Source organism: Calypte anna, unplaced genomic scaffold (genome assembly GCF_003957555.1).
Source record: "Calypte anna isolate BGI_N300 unplaced genomic scaffold, bCalAnn1_v1.p scaffold_212_arrow_ctg1, whole genome shotgun sequence".
Taxonomy (NCBI): Eukaryota; Metazoa; Chordata; class Aves; order Apodiformes; family Trochilidae; genus Calypte; species Calypte anna.
The window spans coordinates 1-13,230 of NW_022045484.1; the positions used below are offsets into that span (position 1 = coordinate 1).

The following is a 13,230-nucleotide window of genomic DNA, read 5'->3' on the forward strand; positions in this document are numbered from 1 at the left end:
TCCTCATCCACATTATCTGCAGGAGCAAAACATGACTTCTGCTCAATAAACATCTCTTGGGTCACACAGACCTTGAAGATCTGCTTATATAAAAGCAGATTTCTGTCTCAAAAGCAGCTGTGGGAAAATTCCCCATTGCCACCCCAAACACCATGCCCACCACAGAGCCCTGGAGTGATGCAGACTGAGGGAGGCTCTGGGAGAATCATTTCTTGAGCTATATTCATAGAGTTATGAAGACTGGAAAAGACCTTTAGGATCATCAAGTCCAACCCCACCATGCCCACTGAATCATGTCCTGGAGTGTCACATCCACATCCTTTTTGAGCACCTCCAGGGATGATGGGGACTCCAGCCCTGCCCTGGGCAGCCTGGGCCAGGCCCTGACAACCCTTTCCAGGCAGAAATTCTTCCCCAGCTCCAACCTAAACCTCCCCTGGCACAACTTGAGTTGTGCCCAAAGTTCCTCTTGTCCCATCCCTTGTTCCTTGGGAGCAGAGCCCGACCCCCCCTGGCTCCAACCTCCTCTCAGGGGGTTGCAGAGAGCCACAAGGTCTCCCCTCAGCCTCCTCTGCTCCAGGATCAACACCCCCAGGGCCCTCAGCTGCTCCTCACAACTTCTCCAGACCCTTCTCCATCTTCTCCAGCCCCTCCTCCATGCTCTCCAGACCTTCTCCTTGTGCTCCAGACCCTTCCCCACCTCCATTCCCTTCTCTGCACACTCTCCAGACCCTCCATGTCCCCTTGGGGTTGGGATAGTGTCCAGCAGGATGGGACCCTGGGTGATTCCCCCCATACCATGATGATCCTCTGGGCCAGCCGTGTCCTGGCAAAGAAGTAGATGACCCTGAGCCTCTTGGGCAGGCGCAGGTTCCTGAAGGAGGAGGGCTGGAGGGTGATGGTGTGGGGGGTGCTGGGGCGCAGGGCTGGCTGGCGCTGGGAGCGGCTGAGGGGCTTGGCTGGGGGCAGGCAGGCTTCTGCTGGCAGGCGTTTGTTGAGGTCAGCCAGCTGCCAGGAGAGAGGAGAGCCTGTCAGAGACTGGCTGGGAGATCCCCAGGAGGTTTAGAGAGCCAAAAATCCCCAGGGTCTGCTTCCTTTCCTCCTCCCAGGAGAGTGCGGAAGGGAGACCCAAAAGGAAGACCCAAAAGGAAGACCCAAAGAAGACCCAAAGCCCCCCCTGGTGTTCCTGGTCCTTCCTCACCTCCATGCTCTCTGCCCATCTCTCTTCTTCTTCGTCTCTTTGTGACCATGTCTCCTTCCAGCCCATTTACCCCAAATCTCCACATTTTATGTGCTGTCCCTCAATTGTCCTGTCCCCCCATCCTCCCCCCAAGTCCCTTTGTGCAACCAAGCAAGCACTGCCCTGGGATTCTGGTAACTCCATCTTCTTTAGAGAGCAAAAAACTCCCAGGGTGTGCTCCCTTTCCTCCCCCCAGCAGAGCATGGAAGGCAGACACAACCCCACCCCCTGCTCTTGGTCCTTCCTCACCTCCATCCGGCGAATGTCAATGGAGAGCACGGTGGTGAAGAAAAACATCTGGAGGAAGAAGTCAGAGACCAGGCCAACCACAGCAAAGAGGCAGAACTCCTGCAGACAGGACAGAGCCATCAGCCAGGGAGACAGCAGTAAAGATTTCAGCTTCAGAAAAAAAAAAAAGGGAAAGTTGGGAAACTCTGGCAACCTCAGGCCTGAGTCTGGTTGGTACTGACAAACCCCACTGGTGGCATTTTGGAAGAGCTGAGAGCTCAGTGCCAGATAATTCTCCCTGAGAGGTGAGGAGCAGGTTCTCTCAGGTTGGTATGCTTCACCCTTCTCACTTGTAAAACACCAAAGCCCCAAGGGAAGGACCAGCAGAAGATGTTTTCCCAGCTCACAAAGCTCCTCACCTCCTGCCCGTGAGTTCAGGCCACAAACAAAATACCAAAACTCCTCCAAGAGGGACAATTCCCTGAAGTCTGCCAATAAACCTCAGCCCTGATTTAACATCCCTCCTGGCTGCTCAGGAGATGGATCACTCTCCCACCAAAGACTATACAGCTCTGTGCTCCTCTCTAGCCAGGCTGTCTCTGCTTCCATCACACTTTTGGGTCAGGTTTATCTGGTGGGCAAATTTCTTTCTATGCCCTTGGAAAAGAAGTCCCACACCAGCCCTCTGAGCACCAAATCCCTGGGAATTAATGTTGGCCAAAGCTGGTGGTGCTCAGAGGTGCTGTAAGGCTCAGCTTCCCCCAGCAGGTGCCACTGCAGAAGTGAGGATGAACAGGTTCTGCCCAGCAGCATCATCCCCTATAAAACAAAACCCTTCTCCTCCTCTCACCCCCCTCAGTGCTCCCATCCCCTCTCCCCTCACTACGTTCAAACCCTGAGAGCAAGAGAGAGCTGAATTTTGTTTTGTTTTGTTTCCCTCAGAGGTCCAAATTTCTGCCAGGACCCTAAAAAGGATGGAGATCAAGAAAGGTGAACACAAGCAGGAGTAAAAAGTGGCCCTCACTTGCAGAGCAGAGCTGGCAGATCCCTCCTGCCAGGCACTGCCTGCTGGTGGCATTCTCCCTGCCTGCAGACCAAGCCAGGAAAAATCCCCCTAAAGGGAAGGAGAGACTGGAGAGGTTAATTTCATTTGTGTCTCTCCCTCCTGTCTCTGCCCCAGCTTCTTGCAACAGGCTGGAGGCCACCATCAGCCCAGGGGAATGAGGAGAGAGTGAAAAGCTCTTCAAAACCTCAAAACAAAACCTTGGAGCCTCCTCCCTACCCTGTCCAAACTGCCCTCAAAACGTAAGGACACAACTGCTTCTGATAGAAAATGTGAAATGGAATGAGCAGGTCAGCCCCAGCCCTGAGCTGCCCAGGGCCAGCAGCACGAGGCAGCAGCTTCTCAGCAGGTTTTGCCCTTCAGCCCCTTCCCTGGCCAGAGTTTTGGGGAGAAAAAGGATGAAAACACAACACAGGTTCCTCTCTCAAGGAGAAAACCAGAAGGAAAGCAAAGTCCATCTGGATTTCACCCAGACCTTGGCCAGCACCAGGCTCTGTGCCTGAGGACAGTAATTCTGTTCTTATCTCCCCTTGGGGTTAGAAACCCTGAAAAAGCCCTGGAAGTCCAGAGGAGGCTCCGTAGATGATGGGAGCTCAGCCATTCCTGGTCAGACTTGTGCTCCAGACCCTTTCCCATTTTCCTTCCAGACCCTTCCTGGAAGGATCCTCACCCCAGAGCTGTTCCTATTCCCCACCAAAAGACTTTGAAATCAGAGTTGCCCATGGAGTTCCTGCAGGCCCCCAAGCCCCTGTCCCTAACCCCAAAGCACCCTCACCTGGATGGCAGGGACCAGGGTGAAATACCCAATCAAGATGATCCCAAGCTCTGTGGCCATGTTCTTCATGATGGACCAGCTCTCATTGCTCAGGCCTGGAGAGGGAAGGTGCAAAGAGAGGTTCAGAGGAGACTGCTGGACAGACACAAGAGGAGCAATGAGGATTTAAACCAAATGTTCTGCTTTAACATGGGATTCTATTGACAACAGGAAAAAAAAATCACTTTGACAACAAGCAAAAAAAAAAACCCAGCACTTCCAGCCTGAAATTCATCTGATGTCTTCTAAATATCTTTGTCAAAGACTTGGACTGCAGATTCCCAATGTCTTTATCACCTGGATTGTCATGAACTACACAGGTACCGGGGGCCACCCTCAGCCCACAGAACTCTCCTGACTTAAGCAGCAGGAGGGTGCAGCACAAGACAAGCAAGAGCTTCAGAGGAGCTTTGGAGTCCTGTGCTCCACCTAGGGCACAAACCATTCCTGGTTTCAAAACCAGGTGGATTTTTCCAGGCATCACCCTCCAGTCTCTCCTCCCTGACATTTAGAAACATCTTTTAAGTCTGCAGACTCCATTTATCCATGGCTGGAGGACACTCAGGTCCTTGTGCAGGTGAGATGATTTTGTCACAGGCTCAGCAGAACTTGGGATGAGCTGTGGGCCACACCTGAAATATTCATGACACCAGAGGACAAGGTGCCAAGAAGCTGTCCCAGGAGACAGAACCTTCCCTTACTAGCCATTTTTAAACTACTTTAGCCAATAATTCAGACAAGAAGCTCCAAAAGCATTGCCCACAATTACAGGCTTCCTGGAATTAACAAAAACAGGAGGAAAAGCCTAACAGACCACAACTCATGCTCCACATCCACCACACACAGCCCTTGGAACCATCACTGGTGAGAACTGAGATCCTTCCCCACCTCCCTGGGTTTCCCAGTTCTCCCAGTACCCCCCAGCAGGTTCATACCTTGGGCAATCCGGAGCTTCACCTCCAGGTCCACGGGGGTGGAGACCACAGACTTGGTGAGCACCAACACGTTCTCCAGCCCAATCACCACCACCAGGTATGGGAATATCTCCCTGGGGGAAAGAGAAGCAGAACTGAGGGTGAGATCCTGGGGGGAAATGGGAGGGAGGAACACAAGTTAAGCAGCAGACATGCATCCCAGAGTCAAGGTGAGGAAATGCTGCCCAGAGCTCTCAGCCAAGTCCAGTCCTGCAGGGCACAGCTCCATGGGGAGCTAAGAGTGCTGCAGCTCATCTGCTTTGGGCAGATAACAACATTTTTGCAAAGCTGTGTGATTGTCTGGAGAGTGGCCATTGCAGACAACCACTAAATTAATCATCCTCATGTTTCCCAGGGTCAGGCCAGTGCTGCTCCAATTGTTTCTCCAGCATCCAGTACAAAGAGATGCAAATCAAAGAGATGGATTTCAAAAAACTACTGCAACAGGCTCAGAAATACTCAGTGAGGGAACAAGAGGGTGAGAAGCACATCCCACCAGCAGCAGGGAGAGAATCCTGATCAAGCACAGGATTCCATGAAACCTTTCCACAAGAAAATTCTCCTGTGAAGAGCATGGCCTGTGCCTGGCTGCAGCACCCAGGGTCCCCACCTTGGAGCTGTGGGAAGTGACCCAGTGTTGGGCCATGAAAAAAACACAGGAGGAGACTTCTCTGTTGGAAGGAGATAAATGACCATGCCTGGAACTCTGTCCTCCTGTGCACCAGGCAGCTCAGAAGCCACAACACCAAGAACAAGAAGATGCTCCAGGGAATGGAGCAGCTCTGCTCCCAGGAGAGGCTGAGGAGCTGGGATTGTTCAGCCTGGAGAAGAGAAGACTCCAGGGGGACCTTAGAGCTGCCCCCCAATCCCTGAAGGGAACCTCCAGGAAGGCTGCAGAGGGACTTTTCCTCAGAGTGTCCAGCCCTAGGAGAAGGGGAAATGGATTGAAAGTGCAGGAGAAGAGGTTCAGCCTGGAGCTGAGGAAGAAGTTCTTCAGCAGGAGGGTGCTGAGACTCTGGAACAGATTGCCCAGAGAAGCTGTGGCTGCCCCCTCCCTGGAGGTGTTCAAGGCCAGGTTGGATGAGGCTTGGAGCAACCTGGGCTGGAGGAGAGGTGTCCCTGGGCATGGCAGGAGCTTGGAGCAGAGGAGCTCTCAGCTCCTCACAGCCTCACCCATCCTGGGGTTCTATGAAATCTCTTCATTTTCCTGCAGCTGAATTGAAGGAAAATACCAAAGCTCTTGTTGTGGAGGGTGCTGGATTTGTGCTGTGCTGGTAGGATCCCACAGGAGAATGTGGGTGCAGGTACACACACCACAGAGCTAACCACAAAGAGGAAAAAATCCTCCTCCTCTCTGGCACTGCCTGCCATAACCCCCAGGAGCAGCTCCCCAAGTGCTTTCAGCAGCCTGCAGCATCTGACATGGGCTTCAACATCTGCCCAAACAACTGTCAGCAGCCTCTACCTTACGAGTTCAGCTGGGTCAAAATCCCTGTCTGGAACCATTCCCAACTCAGTTGTTTTGTTCCAGCTGTTTCCTTGAACAAGCTGAAACTGCAAGGAAGCAAGATGAGAAAAACCAACAACCCAGCACAAACCAACCAACCAACCCCCTCACATCATCCCCTGGGATCCTGATCACATTTCAGCTCTAAGGATTCTGCAGCACATCCATCTGTTCAGCTCCTGTTCCAAACCTCTGCAGGGACACAGCTCAAAACAACCCCAGGGATGAACACAGGTTGGGAGGAGGAGAGACTGAGGGCAGCCCTGAGGAGAAGGACTTGGGGGTGGGGGTGGCCCAGAGGCTCAATGTGAGCCCCCAGTGTGTGCTTGGAGCCCAGAAACCAACCAGGTCCTGGGGGCATCAAAAGCAGCACGAAGTTGGTTAAGGGAGGGGATTCCCCCCCCTCTGCTCTGCTGAGCCCCCCCTGCAGTGCTGTGCCCAGGTCTGGAGTCCCCAACCCCAGAAGGACACAGAGCTCCTGGAAGGTGTCCAGAGCAGAGCCACTCAAATGCTCAGAGGGCTGAGCACCTCCCTGGGAAGCCAGGCTGAGGGATTGGGGTTGTTCAGCCTGGAGAAGAGGAGGCTCCCAGGGGAGCTCAGAGCAACCTCCCAATATCTGAAGGGGCTCCAAGAAAGCTGGGGGAGGGCTTTGGACACGGGGGGGTAGGGAGAGGAGAAGGGAAATGGGTTAAAACTTGGAGAGAAAGGGGAGATTGAGGTTGGAGATGGGGAAGGAATTCTTGGATTTGAGGCTGGTGAGACATTGGCCTCAGCATCTGTGTTAGATAAAAACCTGAGGCTCTGGGCAGAACTTCTAGCAGTCTGCCAGTACCTGAAGAGCCCCCAGAAAAGCTGAGGAGGGACAATTTACAAGGGCCTGGAGTGATAGGATGAGGGGGAAGAGTTTCAAAGTGGAAGAGAGGAGATTGAGTTGAGATATTAGGAGGAAATTGTTTGGGGTGAGGGTGCTGAGCCCCTGGGTGCCCAGGTTGCCCAAGGAAGCTGTGGCTGCCCCATCCCTGGCAGTGTTGAAGGTTGGATGGGGCTTGGAGCCCCCTGGGCTGTGGGAGGTGTCTTAAGGTCCCTTCCAACCCAAACCTGTGGAAATGTGGTGCTGAGGGACATGGGTCAGTGGTGGCCTTGGCAGAGCTGGGAGAAGAGAAGGACTTGAGGATTTTAAAGGTCTTCCAAGTAAAAGGATTTTATGATTCTAGGTTTGAAGGCAGCACAGCAGTAAAACCAGAAATAAAAACCATTTTTTTGGAGTCTACTATTTGTAGCTTTTTTAAGCTTCTAGGAGAGGAATTCCTCCATCTGGATCTGGCTCCTGGTAAAGGATCACCAGCCCTGAGGAGGAGGAGAGGACACTGCCCTGTTCTGCAGCCCACAGCTGCCAGGAGGGGATGGGAAGGGAAACGATGGATATTTCCTTAACTCCTTAGGAAAACACCTCAGAGCTGGTGAAGCTGTTCCACCTCCATCCTCCTCTCTCCAGGAAGAGGTGTGGTGCAGGACACATACCCTCCATTCAGAGTTGGGGTCAAACCAAAGAGTGTGCAGAGCCCGACAGACATGAGCAGGGAGCTCAGCACCGTCACCACCGCCGCCAGCGCCAGGCCCCACTTGGACTTCACCATGTCGATCTTCCCTGGAACACAGACACACAGCCTGGTCAGCAAGAGGGGAAAAACCACACCCAGGCAGGGAATCAGCGTGGTTGGTGTGATATATGATGTTAATGAACTTGTATTCCTAACCAGAATTAAGCTAAGAAAGTGAATATGCAGCTAAGCAAAGGTCAAACGAAACTGGATCCTGAGAGGGTATCAGGAATATTCCTCTGAGACCCCCAGGAACTGAAAAGGAAATGAGATAATTACTGGGATTACTAGGATATTGCAGGCCATGGATTGAGAGTTATGGTGAAAAGGTAACATTTTTGATTGAGAAGTTGAGAAATGATGAAATGGGATGGTCAGGAATCAGAGGAAATAAAAAGAACATTAATACAAGTCCCAGTATTGACCCTCCCCAACCTGGAAAAAAACCATTTTTCTTATTTGTCAGCATATCAAATCAGACAGTTTATAGGGTGCTTACTCAAGATTGGGCAGGAATAAAAAAAAAAAACCAAAAAAACCTGTAGAATACTGCTCAAAATCATTAGACCCCATGAGCAGGGAGTGGCCAGCCTGTTCACAGGCTCTGGTGGCAACTGCATTACTTATAGAAAAGCACAGAAAGTTTCCTTTAGTGCACACTGAATGTATACATCCCCCCTGATGTTAGAGGTGTTTTACAGCAGAAGGCAGAAAAGTGGCTGCCAGATAGCTGGCTCCTGAAATATGAAACCACATGGATGAACTCTCCTGATCTGGAACTGAAAACAACTTCAGCACAGAGTCCTGCACAATTCCTGTTTGGGGAACCAGCAGAGAAAAATGACTTGTATGCAGATCCTCCTGAGTAATAGAAGGGAAAAGAAAATCTGGATATGCAGTGTATTGTTTTATATTCTGATTGTGAGGCAAAATTGGCCACTACTGATAGACACTGCATGAATTAACAAAGACAACAGGCTTTGTGATTTCAGCTAATGACAAAGATTGATTTTAAGGAAAGGAAACAATAATGCCACCTTTAAAAGAGAAACAAAAAAAGGTGAGTCTTGAAGCACAGGCTCAGCTCACTCTGAGCCAGCCAGCAGCAGGGCTTGTTGCTTTCTCTCACCACTGAGTCTTGGTCATTTAGAACAGCTGGAAAGAGCTTTCAAGATCACTGAGTCCAGCCACCAGCACCAAGCCATCTCCTGTAGCACCCCATCTCCTCCTCTGGTAATACCTCCCGGGATGGAGACTCCAGCACCTCCCTGGGCAGCCTCTGCCACTGCTTCCCCACTCCTTCAGTGCAGACTTTTTTCCCAATATCCAACCTGAACCTCTCCTGGTGCAACCTGAACCCATCACCTCTGGTCCTGTCACAGTCACTGGGGAGAGGAGGCCAAATCCCCCTCCCTGCAGCCTCCTTCAGGGGGTGCAGAGGGCAATAAGGGCTCCCCTCAACCTGCTGGCTTGAACAGCCCCAGCTCCTTCAGCCTCTCCTAAAACCTCTTCTCCAGACCCCAAGACATCTTAATAAAAAAAGGATCCTCATCCTGATTCCAGTGTGTAGCCCTGCAACCCAGCACTGATGGTGGTTTGTGTCCCAGTACATTTGAGGTACTGGAGCAAGGAGGGGACAGAGGTTGGTGCATGGCCTGGAGCTCCTGCTACTTCCAGTTCTCTTGGTGCATGAAAAAATGTGGCTAGCAGAGGTCTAAACCCAGCAGCTCTGAGTTATCTGTTTCATCTCACAATGACATGATTGCTCCAGATTGGGAAAAAATGCCATTACTGGGGCATTTAAAACTGGCCAAGACAGAAACCACCCCCTCAGAAGGTGTCACAAGGGATAATGTCTCAGGCAGGGACACCTCTCATCCAGCCCAGGCTGCTCAAATCCATTTCCCCTTCTCCTAGGGCTGGACACTCTGAGGAAAAGTCCCTCTGCAGCCTTCCTGGAGGTTCCCTTCAGGGATTGGGGGGCAGCTCTAAGGTCCCCCTGGAGTCTTCTCTTCTCCAGGCTGAACAATCCCAGCTCCTCAGCCTCTCCTGGGAGCAAAGCTGCTCCATTCCCTGGGTCATCTTTGTGGCCTCCTCTGGACTGGTTCCACCAGCTCTGTGTCCTTCTGCTGGTGGGGACACCAGAGCTGGGAGCAGGATGTGAGGTGGGGTCTGGCAGAGGGGGAGAATCCCCTCTCCTGCTCTGCTGGCCACTAACCCTCTACATGACAGCTGAGGCTGAAATCCCAACCCCAGTTCAGGGGTCTCCCTTTTTGGTAGCCCAGGATGGGACATCCCCCCCCTACCCCTCACATCTGACACCTCTGTAGGTGGCTCATGAGCTCGCTCTACCCCCCAACCCCACAAACCTACGTGTGGAGAAGTAGATGTAAGCAAAGAGGATGATGTAGGTGGTGACCAGGGGGATGAGCTCAGCGATCCCGATCTCCTCCTTGAAGTGGACGTGGATGATGTTCTCCTCCCGCAGGGAGCAGTTGGGGCTGGGGTGCAGCAGCTTCAGGCGGGAGCGGAGGCTGCTGAGGAACCTGAGTGAGGGGAAGAGCAAGCAGGAGATGTCCCCAGGGCCACCAACCACCCCCAAGCTCCAGGAGGAGCTCAGAGGGTGGGGAACAAGGGGGGAAGAAGCGCCACGGACCCCGCTCCGAGTCCCAAAGCACTCCTGCCCTGCATCAAGGTTTTCCTTCTCCTCCTGCTAAACCTGTGACCCCAGCACCCCCATTCCACCCCCCCTGCAGCACCCTGACAGCCCTGGGCTGCTGGGAAGCTCCAAAGATAACTCTGAAGACTCAGAGAAATGGAGTTCCTCACCCAAAACCTTGTCCCTGGGGCAGAGAACAGAACCTGCTGCAGTCCCAGTGCTGCCTGAATTTCCCATGGGTGAGGCTGAGAGGTGCCAGGGGACAGAACCTGGGCCTGAGGGGTTCTTCATGGGTAGCACCAGGGCAGGTTTGGACCATGGTGCTGCAAGTTCTGTCCTGGGTGTTCCCAGTCCTCAGCTGCTCTCAGCAGGGCCACAACTCCCAAAGGAGCTTCACAGCTGGAAGCAGCTGAATTAGCACCTTACTGGGAGGCAAAGAGCCCTGTGTGCCAGCAACTGGGGCAAACTGGGCCTTGGCTGCAACCATGACAGCTCTGCCTGCAGGTGAAGCCATCATCAAAGGGATTCATAGAACCCCAGGATGGGTGAGGCTGTGAGGGAGCTGAGAGCTCCTCTGCTCCAAGCTCCTGCCATGCCCAGGGACACCTCTCCTCCAGCCCAGGTTGCTCCAAGCCTCATCCAACCTGGCCTTGAACACCTCCAGGGAGGGGGCAGCCACAGCTTCTCTGGGCAATTTGTTCCAGAGTCTCAGCACCCTCCTGCTGAAGAACTTCTTCCTCAGCTCCAGGCTGAACCTCTTCTCCTGCACTTTCAATCCATTTCCCCTTCTCCTAGGGCTGGACACTCTGAGGAAGTCCCTCTGCAGCCTTCCTGGAGGTTCCCTTCAGGGATTGGGGGGCAGCTCTAAGGTCCCCCTGGAGTCTTCTCTTCTCCAGGCTGAACAATCCCAGCTCCTCAGCCTCTCCTGGGAGCAGAGCTGCTCCATTCCCTGGAGCATCTTTGGGGCCTCCTCTGGACTCATCCCAACAGATCTGAATCCCCACTGGCAGCTTCAGGTATTCCATATATTTATATATATATTGTAAATTTATATTTTTTTAAAAAAGAGACAGTGCTGGGATTGCTTTTCCTTCAAAACCAGCAAGTCTGCTTCCCAGAGCAGCCCCCTGCTCTCCTACAGCCCATTCTGGAGATCCTAAAATACTCCAGGAAAACAGAGATGAAAGGAAAACACAGCAGCAATGAGGAGCACAGGAAACCTGCCACGGGCTGAGCCAGGGACCTGTAAGTCAGAGCTCCAGCTCCTCACCTGGCATCATATCTCTGGAGCCCCAGGGTGACTGTGTATGCCACCACTCTCTTCCTGTTGTAGAGGTTCACCCCACTGTGCTTCCCAGGCAGCCCAAACAACAGATCTGCAAAAAAAATACAACACAGGAGGAGCCTTAGGGACACAAAACACACAAATAAAAAGGTGGGAGAAAGGCTGAACCAGAACTGCTGCTGCAGAAAGACCTTCTCAGGGCTCTGGTGTGGATAGAGACCTGATGGTGGGGAGTGAGGAGTATGGAGAGTGAAATCCCCCTGAAAGACCAGAAAACCCTTCCTTCTGGGGGGTGGCATTTGTCATCTTCTTCTGCATCAGCAGGCAAGGTCTGCCCTCTAACCCTAACCCCTAAGCTCCAGGGAGCTTTTGCATTGCAAAGGGGCACTGAACTCCTCTTCTGTTCACATTGTGCACTTAAAAGACTTAGAAAAAGAATTTAAGAAACCTTAAAAGACATAAAAAATACTTAAAAGACTCAAAAAAACCATCATGAGGAACACTGCCACTGTTCCCAGGAATTCATGGGCACCATGGCCCTCTACCCTGCCTGTGAATGAGCACCCAGAGGCTCCACACCCCAGTGTGCACATGCTCTGGATGCTAAAAAAATAAATCAATCACCTTGGAACCAAATTTACTTCAGGGTTCCAAAGCCCCTTTACAGAGGTGGCTTCCTGACACCTGTAAAGTTCACTTCAAACCAAAGGAGCAGCTTCTCCTCAGTATTATGGAGCCACTAATTCCTATCAGGAGTGGGTTAATTGAGACATGGTTGGTTACTGTTGTTTAATTAAGAGAGAAATCTGCCTTAATGAGTTCCAGTGTTGAGGGGCTGGGGGAAGCAACAGTCACATGAGAGGGAGGAGGGTGAATGTTCATTTACCTCTGACAATGAGACAGCCTGGAGTAAGACAGACACCACTGTGAGGGAAAAACAGAGCTAGAGCTTGTAGAGAGCAAGAGGAACAAAAAGATCTGGGTGAGTTATCTGCTATTCTTACACCTAGAGAAAGGAGTGGAATTGTTTACATTCCACAAAGAGAACTGAGTTGAAAATCCAGACATGAAAGGAGAGATGGGATACATTTGGTAGCTTCATTCCAGGTGCTGTGAGCAACCAAATCTGCTCACATTGGTAACTGAGATCCCAGACTGGGTCGGGTTGGAAGGGACCTTAAAGCTCATCCAGTCCCAACCCTCTGCCATGGTCAGGGACCCCTCCCCCAGCCCAGGGGGCTCCAAGCCCCATCCAACCTTCAACACTGCCAGGGATGGGGCAGCCACAGCTTCTGGGGACAACCTGGGCACCCAGGGGCTCAGCACCCTGACGGGAAATAATTTTTTCCTACTGTTCAATCTAAGTTTCCCTTTTAAGTTTGAGGTTTTTTTTTCCCCTCTTAAAGTTTTCACCCCCTCTGTTCTGCTCTGCTGAGCCCCCCCTGCAGTGCTGTGCCCAGGGCTGGAGTCCCCAACCCCAGAAGGACACAGAGCTCCTGGAAGGTGTCCAGAGCAGAGCCACTCAAATGCTCAGAGGGCTGAGCACCTCCCTGGGAAGCCAGGCTGAGGGATTGGGGTTGTTCAGCCTGGAGAAGAGGAGGCTCCCAGGGGAGCTCAGAGCAACCTTCCAATATCTGAAGGGGCTCCAAGAAAGCTGGGGGAGGGCTTTGGACACGGGGGGGTAGGGAGAGGAGAAGGGAAATGGGTTAAAACTTGGAGAGAAAGGGGAGATTGAGGTTGGAGATGGGGAAGGAATTCTTGGATTTGAGGCTGGTGAGACATTGGCCTCAGCATCTGTGTTAGATAAAAACCTGAGGCTCTGGGCAGAACTTCTAGCAGTCTGCCAGTACCTGAAGAGC

General features: G+C 52.3%; 1 protein-coding gene across 1 annotated transcript in view; it reads right to left on the reverse strand.

The window, feature by feature from the left end:
- Nucleotides 1-731: 731 nt before the first annotated feature.
- SCAP (SREBF chaperone) overlaps nucleotides 732-13,230 on the reverse strand; it is a gene marked incomplete at its 3' end in the record, with an annotated part of 40,277 nt that continues 27,778 nt past the window's right edge. Inside the window, exons 6-12 of the mRNA XM_030468673.1 lie at nucleotides 11,357-11,462; nucleotides 9,801-9,973; nucleotides 7,348-7,474; nucleotides 4,281-4,393; nucleotides 3,307-3,401; nucleotides 1,490-1,588; nucleotides 732-1,008 (exon numbers count right to left, since the gene is read on the reverse strand). Coding sequence (XP_030324533.1) covers nucleotides 732-1,008; nucleotides 1,490-1,588; nucleotides 3,307-3,401; nucleotides 4,281-4,393; nucleotides 7,348-7,474; nucleotides 9,801-9,973; nucleotides 11,357-11,462 — 990 coding nt within the window. The remainder of the gene's footprint in view (nucleotides 1,009-1,489; nucleotides 1,589-3,306; nucleotides 3,402-4,280; nucleotides 4,394-7,347; nucleotides 7,475-9,800; nucleotides 9,974-11,356; nucleotides 11,463-13,230) is intronic.